We start from the raw sequence: 18,628 nt of genomic DNA, 5'->3' as shown, positions 1-18,628 counted from the left end.
TTGATCATTATATATTATAATTTTAATAGATTAGTCTATGTTGGTCAGTAAGAATAGATATTGACAACCATTTGAGCATTGTTAATAAATATGTATCCATAGACTATGAATGTGTTCGTAGAATAAAATTTTATACCTTGCGGCATCGAAAGAAAAAAAATTCGTCAAAACTAATATAAAACCACAGAGACGAGATTATGATGAGTAATCATACATAGGATTGTTATTTTTGATTCATTAATTGTTATCTCCAAGTTTTCTGCCCGAATAATTAAGTAAACAGGATAATGTTAAATAATCCTAACTTACTATAAGTAGTAATATTGTCAAATTGATTGCAATTGCTAAACGGCTACTCTAATTTCATCGCTCCAATTCCTAGATTAACTACTTTAGCGAGAGGAAGAATAAAAACAACGTAGACTAGCTAACAAGAACACTAAAGATATAAAATTTCTAATCAAATTATAGTAGCAAACAACATTTTGTTTAGCAACGTAAGTGAGCCAGGATCGTAGTCTGGATTGATAATTATATAATGAATTCGCATCTAATGTGTAGCTTTACTATAATACTACAACTTCAGCAGTCGATAGAATACTGTAGATTATTGCAGATAGGCTCATAAGTCAAAGTGTGCGAATAGAGAGCTTCTACTATTAAAATAATTACGTTTATTAGTATTTATTCCTGTGAAGTTATAAGAAATAGTTTTATCAAAAAAATTTCGCTACATTTTAACTTTACTACTATATAACTGCTATCATCCATTCAAGTCATTTAATTTTAGTCTTATTTATTGAGACAATAGCTTAAAGTGTTGCCTCAGGCAATATAATGAATAACAAAAATTGCAACATTTCTACGATGTACGTAATCATTCATTGCATTTATTGCAAGTTTGATCATAGCTTCTTAATGTAGTCTAGTATTACAGTATCATAAAATTGTTTAGAACTAATTTATATTTGTAATATAGGTAGTATACTGTTACGGTGTTGCCTTGTCATTAGGATAGTTTAATAAGTACAGTAGTAGCTAGTATGGAGAATATCCATATTTGTAGTGCTAGGTAAGATAAGTAATGCCTTAACGTAGATATTGTTTGTAATAGTTCATTACATATTTGATATTGATTGTTATTGTGTGATAGATAGCAGTAGGATGATTCAAGTTCTAGTTGATGATAGTTAAATTAGACAACCTACGAGCTTAGATTAAGATTAAGTATGCGTAAGAGATTCAAAATATTTACTGATAGAAAAGCTATGTAAGGAGCATCTTAGTTCGAGATGATTCTCCTAGTAGGGTATAATAATAATACTGTTGTTATTTACAAATTAGACGGTTCCTATATAAACGGGAACATTTGAGTTGAGAGGGTGGTAAAAAGTTGTAGATGTATCTTTGCTAATAAAAGCTTCATCTTTACAGTCTTTTGCTGTGTGTGTTTAACGTTAAGTAAAAGGGCGCTTAAGTCAGTAGCTACTTATAGGCTTTTACTGTATGTTACCTTGTCGCAGAAGTGAAATTGTGACATATACCTATATAATTAATGAATTATTTAGTAAGTTAGATGATTAATTGCTGTTCTTGTTTATTTATTTGTGTCTGCGCCATAAATTAGTAGCATATATTTATTTCTACGCTGTACAATACATTGCAGAAGTACTAATTTTATCCTGCTAAGGAAGGGCTGTATATCTATAGTTCAAATCTAGCAGAAAATTTAACCGTCCCTATTATGTAATACTGAATGGGAAGTAAATTTGAGATTTTATAATATGCACGAAATAGCATTATAATTATTTAATTAAAACATAAGATGTTATTGTACATAAAGTTATTGCAAAACTATCTTATTTCGATGATGGTGCTAAAATACTTCACTTCCTAGCTCTTATAGTGTACGTAATGATTTGTAGTATGGTTTTTTCTAAGATTTAATAACCAACATTGGCTGCATTATGGGTTTATGAAGGAGCCCATAGGTCATTAAATGAGCTATGCATAGCATTATATTGGTGCTGGTTTATTACCTGTAGCACTAAGTAGTATGCTACTGTTAGGGAACGTTTTTATGAATTTATCAGCTTTGCATCAGAATCTGAAAAGTAATAAAGAGATATAAATGTGCTTAAGTATGGAGATATTCAAAATATCATTTTTCTCTTAACCTTGCTATATACATTATTGTATACTATGAAAGCAATTTTTTTAAAATAGTCAATCTGTGATTAATTCTCTTAGAAAGAGCTGATAAAGGTACTCAATGTTCCACTAGTTTAAATTTGCATATTATATTATTAGAAAGGTATTCTATGCGAGATCTATCGATATTTTGACTAAGTTCAATGAAAATGGAAGCGAGCTACTTACTATTATCAGCCATTATGATTATGATATAATTGTTGCCGTAGCTACTAAATTTCTAGTCTAATTCACATCATTAGTACAATCGCAATTCTACACAATTAGTGCAGAGGTGGCTTCATGCCAGTCATAGGAAATTACTTAAGATGGCATATAATGAGTTCGTATATTACAGTACGTATCTAATACTAAATAACAATTCCGAGAGTTAAATGCTTAGCCAAATAATTGTGATTACAATGTTCACTGTTATACAACTTTACAATAGTTACAACTTTATGTCAGTTATAACAAAATACTCAACTGTATTATGAAATATTCAATTGAAACATAATTAGTAAATTGCATTTACTAATTTACAACCTATGGTTGAGCATGCATGTGCCTGTATATTTTAATTAATGGTTCAACATTTGTAGATAAATGTGTATACGTTATTAAATATATATTATATAAATGTATTCATGCAGTATTTCTTAATATGATAACGTATTGATTTATTTCTGTAGCTACTGCCAGTACTGCATATCCATTTTGTTACGGCTTTGTAGCTGGAACAATATGGTATCTTAAGCCAGATTCGAATTCAAACGATACTACAATAAATGTATCTCATAGTTGCAGATCTACTTCACTATTTGGTACTCAAGGAAATACAGGTAAGAGATAATTCTATTTGATATCATTAGTAGATAATATTCTCTTATTTTCAAAGTGTACCAAGGCTAAGAATAAATGACATTACCGTACTGATTGTACTTTAATATGCTCTTCATGCAAGGCAGACGCTTCTTTACATTATAATCACCTAGATTTGTTGATATCTGGAACTTTGATTCATTTGATTAATATTAAAAATGCAATCGTAAGTTTACTAAAAATAGACAAATATCAAGATAAAGCAGTTTCTAAAATTTGGGAAGATGCAACTATGTAGTCTTAAAATAGATGACTTGAATTCAAACTACGTTATACAGCACTCGATTTATTTAAAAAGAACGAATTATAGGATAGCGATTGGCGTATAAGTATAAAACTGTGACGAAATACGATAGTAAACAATCTGGTCTATAATACGCTATAAGATGATTTGAAAAATATTGAGATCCAAGGAGATCTTGAATGAATAGCTACAATGACCTCCTTAGTAAGATAGATAATTCATTGCTTGCCTGCCTATAGGAGTTTCTGTATTTAAAATTGATATAGAAATATAGGAAACTACTGATTGTATTTGATGGACAGCTAGAACTTTGGTCAGATGAGTTATTTAATTGCCTGCCTTTACGATTTTGTGTATGCCGACTTTAAGGCCTCCAATAGCTGAATGTTATAAAGTCGTTAATTAATTTACTCTATTATTTCATAGATCAATAGCAATATCATAGTACTATATACGGAATATCGCCAGTATTTTTATCCTTGCACTAATAGTTAGCTTAATGATTTTGTTATAGTTATAGCTGGAGAAGTGAAATTACCTTGTTGGAAAGCTCCTGGAGGTTGGATATTAGGTGGATTAACAGACATTGACATATGCCGATGTAATCAAAAAAGTATTGCAAATATGAAAGCCAACCTTGAGGTAAAGGGCTTCATGTGATTTACATTTTATTGTTTGAATCTGTAATTATTCCAACGTATTCCTATAAAATTGTAATAATAAATTCTGATAGAAATTATAGAAATGAATATTATAGAGCCGTAACCAGCTTTCTATTTATTGTTCAATTTTTTATAGATGCTGCTAGTATTAAGATTTTTAATTGATTTAATTAGATGATGCAGGACTAATTTAAATACTATTAATGAAGACTTTTGTAATGATTTTTTTTATGAATTCTTGGCTTTACAGCTTACCTTTCAGCCTTTTTCTGTCGCTTTTAAATTTTAATGTACCTTAGATTATAGTATTGTTGAATGAAACGAACCGAAATGCAAAATGTTGATATTTTAATCAAGCTGAAATCATAAGAGCAGTTCATCGATTTGTAATATTAATATACCCTATTCAGAATAAAGTAAAAATGATAATTTATACTTCAGTTATAAATTAATTTAGAAATCTATCAACCAAAAATTTAATCTATTCAAAATAAAATAGTTATCTATTATTTATACGTTAGCTATAGGCGTAATGGTCAAGGCTATAAGGATGCAGAGAGTAGATTTGCTATGTCATTGAAATAAATTCATTTTATTTTGTATTAACAATATATGCTAATATTAACCTGATACAGACATCATATATTCTTTTATGTTATAAAATGACATATGATATGACGTATTCATAGGCAATATGAAAAATTATTGGAGAGTAGTTCTTGTCTAAGTTGAAATGAATAATTTAAAATTCCTTTTTTTTTATTTTTACAATTTATAGAATACCACCGAAAGCACAAATGCATCAGTATTACACACTTATGCAAAAAATGTGGACAATGAACTTATGAGTAATTTCTTTAGTCAACCCAGAAGAATACTTGGCAATCCTAATTTTTTTTTGGATGATTTGGTTTCTACCATTAAAACTTTATATTCAATCTATTCATTGCCCTCTCATAGTAATGATTTAACGCGAAATTGGAATTCTCATGTAAGTTCTTTTCCTCTATCATGAGTTCTGGAATTATTTACTTCGAATCATTTTAGCAATTCTACTGACAATAGATATTGAGTTTAAAGTTATTTCAAAATTCATTCTACGTCAATTTATAGTGTCTATATCAAGCTGCTCTGAGAGTCATGAATCTTACTTCTTGTTCAGATGCGGTAAGATATTTCAGATGCATTTTAACTTGCTTGAATTAGTTCTTAGAATAATTCTACAATGAACTTAGATGTGTTAAACCTCACTTCCGACTTTACCTGAATACTAATGAAATTTATATGTATTTAATTGGTGTAGCAAATTTTATAGTTATCCAAACCCAGTATAAATAATTTGAATAATTTGATTATTTTATATCTGCCTTAGATTTGGCGGCACCTAACACTTTATTCTTGAAACGATTAAACTAAAGTTTTCAATTAACTTAACACTAGCTGAATTTTTCATTGCTTGTAGCCAAAAACATTGGCTCCAATAGTAGATGCTCTGGCCAACGATACAAATGGCACAGTTATATGCTGTCAAAACTTTGAACCAGCTGCGTCTGTTGCCGATTGTCCACCACGTTTAGGTAGTTTTTCTTTAATATCGTGCTCTTAGCTATAATCTAAGTCAATACCTCTTAGTTCTATCGCCTTTCCAATAAACGGCTCTTAATATAGATCTGCGGAAGAATGAGAACTGTGTCAGATATTTGAGTCGAATATTGAGCTGTTTAGAATATTCTATCGAATCGAACAGTGTTTTCTTCGTCTGTAATTTACTTTTTTAAATCTTTATCGTATATCTATTCCATTTCATAAGTGAGAAAATATAGCAGTTAGATTGGTGTCATGAAGTAATTTTTCATTGAAAAATTCTAAATCTATTTCGATAGATGGGATAGTTTGGTATATACTGTACTGATAATACTATTATCTAGTATTTCATACAAATTTTAATAGGTACTATATACTTTTATGGTGCTATATAAGCACTGATAATGATTGTTAACATTATAATACTATAAATTAGCTAATTTTTTAGACAGATTTGAATAAATAATTGCATAAATTTATAGTATCATATAAGCGCCGATAATGAATATTAACATCATGATACTATAGGTTAGCTAGTTTATTAGCTAGTTTTAAGAAAGAACTTAGCTTATAACTTAGGAGGGATATGAAGTTTTTGTGGACCCTTGACGATTTTCAGTTGCAATTATTGAGTTGTAATGCAGGTAACTGCCTTAGAGAACAAGTATGACAGCAGACTCCAAGCAGTACACTACAGTTAATTTGTTTACTGTAATAAATCCATATGCAACAACTGGTCATCTATAGAATTGTCTCATATTTTGGTTAGTTACAATAATTGCTTTCTAATAGTGCCTTTTATTTCAGTTTGAATTGTTTATAGCTATGACTATTTTATTAAAAATTTTCATACTAGAATAAATGATAATTAATTTACATAATTGCAGATCGATAGCAAAACTAGAAGTACAAGGTTTCTTTATCTCTCATTACAATCAATAGTCATTTTTTGATTTGTAGTTTAACAGCTGTTTGACTTGAAATGTTCGTGTCAGCGTTAATCGTAATCTAAGATTGATAGCAAAACTAGAAGCATAAGGTTTCTTTATCTTTATATCAGTGGTCATTTTTACCTTATAGTGATGAAAATCGAATTTCTCACACTTTTATTGAACTCGCAAAATTATAGAGCAAGCTAGTAAATGCTATTCCCAATATTTTGATGGTACATTGTGGCCTCCTACCTACAGAAACGTAACTATAACTGGCCGAAGAACAGAAAGTTGTATTAATTATTACAAGTGCGATAAGATAAACGACTGTCGTAATCAAGAAGGCTTACAAATGCACCTTAGTGGTAAATGGATAATAAAATTATTCGCTATCATTTCAATTTATCTATTAGTGTAAGGTTAATGAATTCATTATTGATGCTGGCAAATTTGGAATATCTTTAGGTTACGTGCAGAGAACTTGCTTACCGGTAAACGATCAGGCTAAATGGGATACCGTAGATCCATGCAATTGCCACTCGCAAGTCCTGAACGATGTTGTCAGTAGGGTAAGAATAGCGATCTTTAACTTACAAGTCTAAGTTATGGTAATTACAGGTTAAAAAATAAAATTACTTTCCTTTTGCTTGTTACTGCGGCGATATTTTTTCTAAATTTACAAATAAAGAGAGAGAGAGGAATTAAATTATTATTTAGTTCAGTTTATATGTGTTTTAGTATCATCCTCTTAGAATGTCTTGAGGACAAAATATCAAACTGAGCCAACGTAAATGTTTTAGTAAAAAGAATGTTTACTAAATAGAAGTATATATAGAGAGAGTGTGAAGGAACGCTTAATCTAATTATCCTGAATTATAGTATTTAATGTTACGGACAAAAATGCTGTAAACTTTAAGCTTTGCATATGATGAAATACGAGCATATGAAAACTATTTCATTTTGACGATTTATATTTTTCATTTCTATGATTAGATGGATTCACCATTTGCGTATGACTACACGCTGTACTATCTGGGTGTGCTATCGAGTTTTATCCGCCATCATTTTAATGATGTTGCTGATTTTAATATACCTATTAAAGGATTTGAGCTATTATATCAATCCAGGCTTAATCAAACTGAAACCAGTAATAAGAATTTCACGATATTTAGTTGTGTAAGTATGGATTAGGTCTTTAAGAAATATTAATGATAAATTTTAATTTATGATGTAGTTATGCTGTATGAAGTTTGCTATATATTAATTAGCATTCTTCAAATTGAAATGCTCAATTTTAAAACTTGACCTAAGTCAATAATTATCATGAAATTTAAAAGTTTCGTTTGCATGTAAGCAATATAGCATTATTTATCTAGTCAGACTGACTATAATATAGCTAATAGTTACATGATTCCCAAATCAAAAGCTAATTCAATATTTAAGGATCAATCTATTTCTTGTTCACTGTATATATGATAATATTTTGCTTAATCTATAAATTAATTATTACTGTCATGTTTAAGGTAGAATCAAAAAGAAATTAACCACAGTTATCGATAATATTTTGCTTAATTTATAAATTAATTATTAGTGCCTAGCTTACGGTGGTATCAAAATGGTCAGGCACATGGTTGCTAATAAACACTGTCCGGTGCCGGTAATTGTATAGCTAATACTATTATAATAACTCTCTACTAGAAAATAATTATTTCCAATATTCCTGTTTAATGTAGTTATTTCTTCTTAATAAATCATGCTATAAATTTTACTTTAAATTTCTTTTCGATAGGAGACGTCAATGGATCGGCTTAAGAATACGGTTCATACCTTATTAGCTGCTCTAGTAGGCAAAGCACATACTGAGATTTCTCAAGATCCAAATTACAAGATTGATGAAAATAATCTTCATATCGAGGATATTATCCATGGTATTACTATTGCTTTAACGGGTCAGAAAGAGCCTTGTCCACTTATTGGCTCGACTGTTCCACCAGCTAATCGAACAAGTATCCTTATATTTAATAATCCAATTCCCTTTACTTTCAGTGATTTAGGAGGTGCTGGTTATCAGGTGAGGTATAACTTGAACGCAATTAGAGGGCAGCTATTTTGTTAACGTACAGTAACATGAATTGTTGCAAAGTTGAGAAGAAAAGCTGAAATGCAAGTTAGATGAGATTCTTATGTTATTTTTTTCAACTATTATCATTACAGGAGCAAAATGGAAGTAATAATACCCTAACTGGATCTGGTGCTGATCGAGAAGCTTTGCGCCTCCTTGGGCTTATTACAAGCTGTGTCTCTTTACTTTGTATAGCATTAACATTAGTGGCTTATGCAGTTTTGCAGTGAGTAAATCTATCTGTTATCTGTTAGTTATATAAAGTTTGTAAATTATTTATATGAATTATAAATATGTTCCACTGAGAATATGATTAGAGACTTGTATGTTAGTGATTTTAATTCATAAAATGAGAAAAATAAGTACAGCCAATATCGAACAAATTAATCACTGCAGAAGCTCATCAATGAGCTACTGATTGATATAAGCTTAATCAACTGTAATAAATAAGTTACTAGCAACTTTTTAATGCTATCAATGCCCTTTGCAGCCTACCACCCTCCAAGAAATGGATGATTCACACTAACCTTGTCATTGCAATTGCTCTAACTAACATCATGGTGGTCTTTATTATGCCTTACGTTCCAGCAGAGTCAGATTCGGTGAGGATTTAGATCATAGGTTTATTTATGAAGGAAGAACCAGGTACAGTCTAAGAAATATACTTCAATTTACGAATAAGTGAATCAAGGAGGAAATATGTCTGTAGAAGCTCATAATTGTGGTATATTAATATATACGTATGTACGGTAGATACTGTATTTGAAACTTTATACTTATTAGATTTGAGATGAAGTTAGAAAAAGTTTAGAAGTAAATAAGTTGATAACTTTTAATCATTGCACCTGATTGAGATCCGGTAGCAGTATTGGATAATATATCGATCGCAGAATGCGTCAGCGGAGAAAATAGATAGATATACGTAAATTGGTGTAATTTGTACGACAGTGGGGTGAATTTAATTTTAATGGTAAAGGTTGCAAATAGATAGATATGGATAGGAGCAATTAATGCTATACCTAGATGGAATTAATTTTGATAGTAACGATTAAAAATAGATACATGTAGCTATATATAATTTATACTACTTTTGGATCAAATATTTCAAAATTTTTGAAAGACTTAATTTGAACTTTCTTTTGCCATTGCAATGAACACACTGATGTCATTTGTACCTAAATATTGAACGAGCTGATTGTCATTAAATTGTATATTCTGCTTTATCTTATTATAGCCGCTATGTATCGCAAAAGCAATTATGTTACAATATGTAGCCACTGCTTGCTTTACTTGGATGTTAGTAGAAGGGATCCATATGTATCGTCTACTAATTACTGTTTTCACTCAAGATAGTCGTCTTTGGACCCTATTCTACTTTGGTCTAGGATGGTGTATGTCATAAATCTTATTTCTTAATACTTTGGATTAATGATTATTTTAACTAAGCTATGATCTACGTTATCTATCATCTATGCCATTGCTTCCGAATCGTTATTTCCATTTCCTATTAAATATTCGGAAGAAATATTATTCTGGCGCTATTTCATGTAGTATGTGGTATTAATTATTTCATAATTCGTTATGATAGTGCTGCCAGCTGTTCCCGTTGCTTTAACTCCAATCATTAGCCCACATGCTTATAACAATTCCGATATAGCAATCGGATCCGGATTGTAAGTTAATGAGATTATTATTTACCTAAAAATTGATACATATAACTATAACTATAATTTAACTGACAGAATCATCAATTAATTTTATCATATTATTAACAGTTGTTGGTTAAGATCTGATCATATTTGGTATTTCCTTGGTCCTGCTGCCGGAGTTGTTGGAGTAAGTTTCCTAAAATAATAACAAATTTACCTGCTAAAGCTTAAGCATATTACTTTGTTTGCAATTAGATTTTGTCACACTGATACTCCATCAATTGTTGAAACTTTTAATGATTTTTCATAGGTCAATATCTTTATATTGGCGGTTGTTCTTCATGCTATCCATAAGCGATTATCGACTCGAATGACTTATGCTAAGAAAGGTGAAAGTGAAATTATGGATAAGACCAAGACGCTTAGGTAATTCTGAATTATTTGCTTGCTGAATAGAGAGTTTATGGCAGCGAAGTTATAGGCTTGTGGTCTACTGTACATGCTAAGGTTAAAGCCTTCCAATTTAGAGATCATTTACTAAAACATGAAATAAGATTGGTATCCGTACCTATATAATAGTTATATATTCCAAGACATGCAAAAAATTATTTAAAAGTAAGCCTTTACTAATCCATCATCGCCGATTACTAAATAGACAAGATTTATGGCGTGCTATGTCATTGATGCCTTTACTTGGCTTAACTTGGGTTTTGATCTTTGTCCGATTTGTTAACGTGGCTGCTATTGACTATATCTTCACCGCCTTAATTGGGCTTCAAGGCTTCTTTTTCTTTGTATTTCACTGTCTGTTGGATAGACAAGTTAGTCGATTATGATATTATTACAAATGTCAGAATATATATTAAGAATTTGTCACCCCATCTATCCAATTTCTATCTGTAGAGTCTTACTATGTTAACTGCGATTAATGTCAAGCAACATTTTTCGTTTTAGGTTATTGCAACATATTACAAGCGCAGTGCCAGCCGATCCAGTACTCGAGTAAGTATAGCGGAATATTTAATATTTGATAATTTAGGAGCTAATAGATTAAAGAATTGTACAGACCAATAACTAATTTTTGCTACCACTTTTATTTCTGCAGAGTGGCAAATCGAACAAATCGACAAGCTTGCATATGTCACTATTCTCCCGATCTAGACATAGTACCTGTAAGTTAAATAGAATAAGATCTGCTAATGATGTAGTAAAGATTGGAAACTGTTAGAATAAATCCTTAAGTTTATTATTTTTCCGTAAAATATGCCTCACTCTAATTACATTATAACAGTTCAAGCTGTTAATACTATACCTTGAGTAATTTAAATCTGAAGCTGACTTATATTCAAATTCTGTACTTTTGTAGGTGGAAACTTATCATTTAATGATATCGCAATAACAGTGTGATTATAATTATTGTAGATATTGAGTAACCAATTCAATTGTGGAGTTGATTATTAAATCTATTTCTGTTATAATGAAAGCTTTTCCACTAAAAATATTTTAACTATTACTATATTTCTTAAGCAAATACTTGAATCTCGAAATTAATTTCTATTACAGCTGGAAGCCAAATTATTTTACCAAATGCGATGTCAACTGATAGTTTCTCTGATAGATCAAAGGTTAGCTAAAATGATACGCAGGATATTTAAAATTATAATCTTAGAAATTATTTTAGGTAGAAATAATATTGCAATATTCATTGCTCATTTCTGTGTAAATACAGAAAGTCACTATAAGCAGGATTAGACATTACGAAGATTGCTAAAGTCTACGAGATTTGCTATATCTTCAGACTTGATAGCCTTATTTGGACTCATTTGTAACATAGATATGGAGATGCTGAATTACCTATCTCAAACAGTCTAGCTACATTTATAAGCAATTATGAACAATTTATTAATTTATGCATACATAAGACCGAATATTAAGCTGATTTTTAACCCTTTCATATATTCTGTCACGGAATTTATAAATCTAATTGAAGTAATAATCATGCCTATAGTTAGTCTAATTCCTTCTTTCTATTAAATGAATTACTTTTTCTATAGACTGATTTCTAGAAGCAAACTTGGTTATTTCCTGATTATGGCTCTAAAAATATGAACTTATGTATGACAACTGGGAAAATAATTCAAGATAGTGTGACTGACCTAATCCAGGAAAAGTGAAAAATTAATTAACCTATTTCTGCCTTTTAATTTTAGATAGCCAACAAACGTTATAGACTATCGATTGATTCAATTTTGCACTTTAGCTTCATTCATAGCAGCAGAATTTATGCCCTTCGTTGGCTATATCGTAAAAAAATCAGTATTCATTTGTGGTCTGTTCGATATGATTGAGTTAATTTTAATCTTCTAATTTTAAGGGTTTAGAATCTTATCAGACTTATAACTCAACAGTAAATGCAAATTGGAGTAGAAAATGGATCATAATAAATAATACAGCTCATTACACGTTGACTACAATAAGGAAATACTTCACATTTTAAATTAAAATGCTACTGCGTATTCTTTGCCTGCTCAATTATAAAAATAGAAGATATAAATCGATTACTATTAGCTGATTAAACCTTAGAATCATTATTGCACTTAGATATATATGGATAAGTATTTCACTTGTCGAATTCTATAGCATTGCTGGTTTTACTTTAATCATGCGATATTCTTCTCTATTTATGTTACTTTTAGACACGGTAATAATTTGATTTCAACTGCTTTAGGTTATCTATGTATTTAATAAATATTTCAATTTAATTACCAACATAGGAATTAATTCCTAAGTATGGGTACTATTTTAAGCACTCTATGCAATTATGATGCATTTCTTTATTTCTGTTTGTAGGTAAACTAGATCAAGATATGATTCTATTACATTATGATATAAAATTGTTTCTATTGGATTCTGTGTCAGATATGAATAAATTTTAGTTAGCATAAACGTCACGCCTATTTCGTTTCAATGATGTTTTGCAACTATCATCTTGACTTTTAAGGCTAAAAAATAACGCAGTGAATTCATAACAGTTCCCATGGAGTTATCCAGAAAGATTATATTTGATATTCATTGAATCATATTGTAAAATATTTTTAAAATAACGTAACTGGCATTGTTCTAGTTTAATTATAAAGAGTTACACCCACAGAGTATTAATAAAATTACTTATTCTGGCGTACTATATCATAATGGAATAAAAATAAGCTCAGATCCTTCAGATAAACTAAAACTAGAATAACATTCACTTATAGAAGGTCCGATCAAGTTCTCAACCATTAAGGTGCTTTTACATTGTAAATATAACATAGCATCATGCTTTATATTTAACTTTCAAACGGCTCTTAAAATAGTTTTATAGTATTATGGTAGTAAATTTTCGTATGTCGTTAAAGTTCATTAAAAGCATTTCGAGTGAGAATTACCGGAGATTAGAAAATAATAAAACGATAATCATCGTTTTATTATATCAGTGTTTGTGCTTTACTATGAATTATTGAGCGCTGTATCTATAATATCAGAAAGTAATTTCTATCGGATTGGACGTCCGGATATCGCTGATTTTTATTGCAAGTAGAAATTTAAAACTAGCTTAAAACTAGTTTCATTATTATACTAGGTTTTCGTACATCAATAAAGTAAATTTTACTATTCCGAGGATTATTTGTGAAAATTAGGCCGATATTATAGCGATAATCATAGCTAGTGAATGGTAACTGTAGTAAAGGACTAAAAGCAGAGTCCTCTATAGCTTTTAGTATGTAACTAGTATTATTTTACTATAAAAAATACCTATAAAGTGATAGTGTCTTTAAGTTTTACCCTGCCAAATCATCATGTCGCCATCTTTTCTTCTTCATTATTTTACGAGGTATTATACAGATTACTATAGAAGTAGCCCTAGAGCAATTGCCTAATCTAAAGAAAGGGCGTTTGATAGTGTATTCAAGTTATAAATGAACTTGACTTAGTAACAAAACCCTATCCATAGAGAAAGGGGATTTATAACATGACCGTAAAGTACTGTAATGTAGTCTATAATCGTACAGTTACCATACAACCTGACGCTAAAACATCAATATTATCAATACTAAGCGATCCTGATGTCAGAAAAGTAGTCGTAGTAGTCATATAAAATTTCTTGATAAGCGATTACTGTGATCTTTATAAAATCCGGATTTTTCGGATTCGGATTCCGGAACCGCTCGGATTTATGTCCGATATAATTTTTCTGTATTAATTTATCTGTTTTAATTTTCTGTTTTAACTATTAGATTTTAGTTTATGAAAAATATCGTACGAGTTGATTTTTGAAATTTGAACTTTTTATTATGAATTTGAAACTTTGAAATTTTATGGCGTGATATGAAAGTCACATTAGGAAAGTTTAGTTAGGAAAATAGAAAATAAGATGGGAATTGGCAGAGGTTGTGTTGATTGTTAAGTAGTTAGACTGTTATTTTTATGACTAAATCTTGATGTTTAAAGGTTAATTTTTAGACTTTTATAATGTATTAATGATAGAAATTATGTTAGAAGTGAAGTTTGATGTATTTTATAGTTAACTTGTTGGTTTTATAGTGTTTTGTAAGGGAATCATGGGGTAAATTGTGTCCGAACTTTGAATGATTTTTGTTTTCTTAAATGGTGCAAAGTAGTTTTCTAAAATGGATCTTAAGAGCGATTGGTTAGTAAATGTTTAGTTTTAAATACCTCTTACGGCTCTACAAAGCCTATAAATGATAGTGCAATTAGAAAATCTAGAGGGAGAGTAGAAGAAGATTCTTTAGAAGAACTAGTTGAATTTAGAAGGCCTTCGGGGTCGAATTATCGTAAGTTGAAACGTTCTTCTTTTTGAAAGATTGTTTGGTTGTTGACAGTTTTTAAGTCTGTCACTTATTTTATTAATACTTAAAGTTAAGTATTTGTAAGGCTGTTCGGTTTATACTTCTCTCCATTTTTCTTGTAATAAATCGTTGATCGATTATTTCCCCAGATTTTATTTGGTGTCTAAACTTTGTTATTTATTGTTTACAAGCTATACCAATTAATATTTAATTTTTGGTGCAAAATGCATATTTATAAGCAATAATTAGCACTAATTATTAACCAATCATGAATTACTTAGACGTATGTTGATAGTTTCTTTAAATTAATTCTTCTTACTTGGAAAGTACTTTAAAGTCATAGCCAATTCTACGTTGAAAGCATGGCGATTAGGTAAGATAATTGAAATAGTGTGTTATAGCTGCATTCTAGGAAATTAGCACAACTTTTCTGTGTAATCTATGTTTTAATTTATTTATAATAGAAGAAATTAGATTTTTGTTTATAAAAATAGATCAGTAAATCTAATATTAGAGAGAGAGAGTAAATTCTAGTGGAGAAGAAGAAATTAGTGAAAACTAACAGATTTCGTATGCTATTTACTTTGATTACGATTAAAAGATAGTCAATTTTAATTATAGTATAATCAACATTATTTAAATAAGCGTAAATATTAGAAGAAAGTTGCCTTTAAGAAGTAGATCTAGATGCTATTAATTTTAGCAATAAATTTATATCAATTCAAGAAAGAAGAAGCATTCCTCTAAAGTTAAGCTAGTGAACAAATAGTGTTGTCATATTAATAGATATCTAAATGTTTACCGCATTGAAGACTTTTAGAAATGTAATCATACCCAAAATTTATTCGTCTGATTAATAGTAAAAGACTATTACTCGGTCATTATACTGATTTATCAACATTGTGATAATTTGATACCGTTAAAGTGCTCTACTACCACGTGAATTTAGGAGATTCCATACAGAGTTATACTAAAAACGAATGGATGTCAGTATAATATAGTGTTTCCATAAGCAGTTCAGTTATGGAGTGTAGATTTTCTATAAAACAAAATGGAGTTATAGCACACATTTCAGTTATACCATAACAGCAGATCTGCTGACGTCATTTATGAGTAATACTGGCACGTATTTAGCTTAACGTATAATTCACTATTACGGAATTCTATTTCAACTTAGAGCATGATAAGGCTGGTAATTGGATTAAAATAGCTCCTTGACATTAAGCTGACAAAAACCCTATTTTTCTTTGTACACGTTTACAACAGCAAATAAATTTAATGAGAGCTATTAATTCGTTATAAAAATAGAGATTTGATGCAGTATAGATGAACAGATTGATAGCAGAGTTCATGGATACGAGTACTTTGGTGAACATATGGAAAGCTAGGTTATGCTTTATTAATCTTTGAGCCCTTAAAACGAAATAAACTTGGTTAGGTAACCAACAAATACAGAAAGCGATAGAAATTAGGACGCACATTCGCGTTAACCGTCGTAGCATTAAACGGCTACGTTTACCAGTTTGAACATTATTAGCACTAGATATGCACGTTATGGCAGTCCTTATTTTGCGCATAAATCCAACATAACAGGTAATGGTGATGACTAGGGGAATGGCAAAACGTAAAGCAAAACTGGTGAAATAAATTGCTCGACTAGCAGTTTCATCGACTGCCAAGATTCGGAATCCACAGGGTACAGGGTTGGTTATATTTTCGTTGTGATAAAAATGATAGAAATTGGGCGCATTCAAGATACCAGCCCAAAGAATAATCAAGATCACATAGAGGATCGTTTTAGTCGGTGTAAATACATATTTATACATCGCTGCAGCACTAACCATATACAATCGCTCAACACTTAGGGCAGCAATGATATAACAAGATGCGATACCAAGAGTCCAGATAAAATACTCGGAATAGACGAGAGTACAATACAGTACCGCATCAACGCCTTGTAAATGGATTTGGATACCTCCATAAGTTTTTGGCGTAGCCATAATTAATATTCCAGTTAAGATATCAATGATAGCTAAACTAAAGATAAGGATACTTGATGCAAGGCGTAGTAACTGACTATTTCTCAGAAACAGCCAACAAATCAGTATATTGTCTAGGATGGATAATGATGCAAATATCGCATATAGGATGTTAGCTGTAGCAACGCTAATGCTTTCAGATTTTACAGGTATAGCAGTTATGGTGGCATTGGTGGCCATTATTGTCGGTGCATGACTTACCATGATGGTTGATGAAAATATTGAGAATTGCCAACCTTGATAAATTATTTTATGCTTATTAACATCCTATATTTTATATAGAGAATAAATTTTATTTATTAACAAGGGAGCACTAGTAAAATGGAAAGAATTGATCTGAATAGTTTTTACAGCAAATGTAATTAATATTAAACAGCCCCACAATGGGGTAACATAATGTCACTCTTACATTGTAACTCAGTCCGTAACCTATCCAATTATAAATATTTTTAATCTGCTCCTAGATATAACATAAACTACCAAACTTAGGTTATAGAGATTTTCGTATCTATGTCATCATAAGGAAATAGGTTAACATATGTACGCTGTCAATTCGCAGTTACAATAGTAAACTTGCAATAATCTTCCCATAGTTCACAGGATTGGTTATAACTTAGCTCGTAACATACCCAAATCTTTTTTTTATTCTACTTATTTGAAGCTAACCTGGGATAGAATATAAATCACCAACTTCAAGTTAGAGATTCTCATATCAATATCAGAGCTAGGAAATAGATTAGCTTACGTGCACCGTCAATTCGCTGTTACAATAGCAAACTTAATTATCTCATTTTTCTATAATTTACTGGGTTGTTTATATTGATTAGAATCGGTTCCTGGATAATAACATAAACTAATAACTTTAGGTTGTAGAGATTCTTATATCTATATCAGGGCAAGAAAATTGATTCTGCTTATGGGCATTGTCAATTAGCTATTACAATAGTAAACTTAATTATCTCATTTTCCTTTTATTTACCAGGTTGTTATTAAAGTAATTTAATAGTGGTAGAAACTGAAATTATATTGGGTCAGGCTTGTGTAATGCACTTTATTTAGCATGGTAATACAGTAAATAAAACGCTAATTACAGTATCAAAAGTATAAGAACGGAAGAAAATGCGATCAGGCAACCTATATTCGCTCCAATTAATAAGCTTTCAGTATCGCGTTAGTATCGCTTCCTTTCACTATCAAATGATGTAGTACAAAGATTACGCTTGCTTTCGATTTCGCGATATTATCACTAGCTAGTAAAATATTAAGTAAGCTATTGAGAACTTGTTTAAGAATTTCGACGATTTTTTCAGTCAATGAGAAAATGTTATACACCGAATTTGGTTATTATTCGGATGTGATACTACGGCCACCGATATTTTATGAACTTGTAAGAATATCAATTTCTAGTGATGATTGCCATTTATTGCGAATTTGCGATATTATATCATCGGACTGTAATACTATATAAATAGTTACT

At 30.3% G+C, this 18,628-nt stretch overlaps 3 protein-coding genes across 3 annotated transcripts; 2 read left to right on the top strand and 1 right to left on the bottom strand.

The window, feature by feature from the left end:
• Positions 1-2,519: 2,519 nt before the first annotated feature.
• TRIADDRAFT_55876 (uncharacterized protein) lies at positions 2,520-5,584 on the top strand (the record flags this gene model as incomplete). The annotated part of the gene is made up of 6 exons (XM_002112108.1): positions 2,520-2,547; positions 2,883-3,032; positions 3,831-3,958; positions 4,757-4,969; positions 5,092-5,145; positions 5,441-5,584. 6 exons carry the CDS (start codon positions 2,520-2,522, stop codon positions 5,582-5,584), a joined length of 717 nt encoding a protein of 238 aa, XP_002112144.1.
• Positions 5,585-6,148: 564 nt separating this feature from the next.
• On the top strand, positions 6,149-12,439 carry TRIADDRAFT_55875 (uncharacterized protein; the record flags this gene model as incomplete). Its single annotated transcript, XM_002112107.1, has 17 exons — positions 6,149-6,206; positions 6,692-6,859; positions 6,960-7,063; positions 7,488-7,670; positions 8,086-8,151; positions 8,284-8,565; positions 8,709-8,842; positions 9,107-9,218; positions 9,851-10,007; positions 10,205-10,289; positions 10,392-10,452; positions 10,576-10,691; positions 10,921-11,086; positions 11,220-11,267; positions 11,371-11,437; positions 11,829-11,890; positions 12,332-12,439. The coding sequence occupies 17 exons, from the start codon at positions 6,149-6,151 to the stop codon at positions 12,437-12,439; spliced, it is 1,977 nt and encodes a 658-aa protein (XP_002112143.1).
• A 3,893-nt stretch (positions 12,440-16,332) lies between these two features.
• TRIADDRAFT_55874 (uncharacterized protein) lies at positions 16,333-17,331 on the bottom strand (the record flags this gene model as incomplete). The annotated part of the gene is made up of 1 exon (XM_002111599.1): positions 16,333-17,331. The coding sequence occupies one exon, from the start codon at positions 17,329-17,331 to the stop codon at positions 16,333-16,335; it is 999 nt and encodes a 332-aa protein (XP_002111635.1).
• Between the last annotated feature and the right edge of the window lie 1,297 nt (positions 17,332-18,628).

The sequence above is a fragment of the Trichoplax adhaerens genome, genomic scaffold, assembly GCF_000150275.1.
Source record: "Trichoplax adhaerens TRIADscaffold_4 genomic scaffold, whole genome shotgun sequence".
Classification (NCBI taxonomy): domain Eukaryota; kingdom Metazoa; phylum Placozoa; class Uniplacotomia; order Trichoplacea; family Trichoplacidae; genus Trichoplax; species Trichoplax adhaerens.
This window is presented reverse-complemented; position numbering and strand designations above follow the sequence as displayed.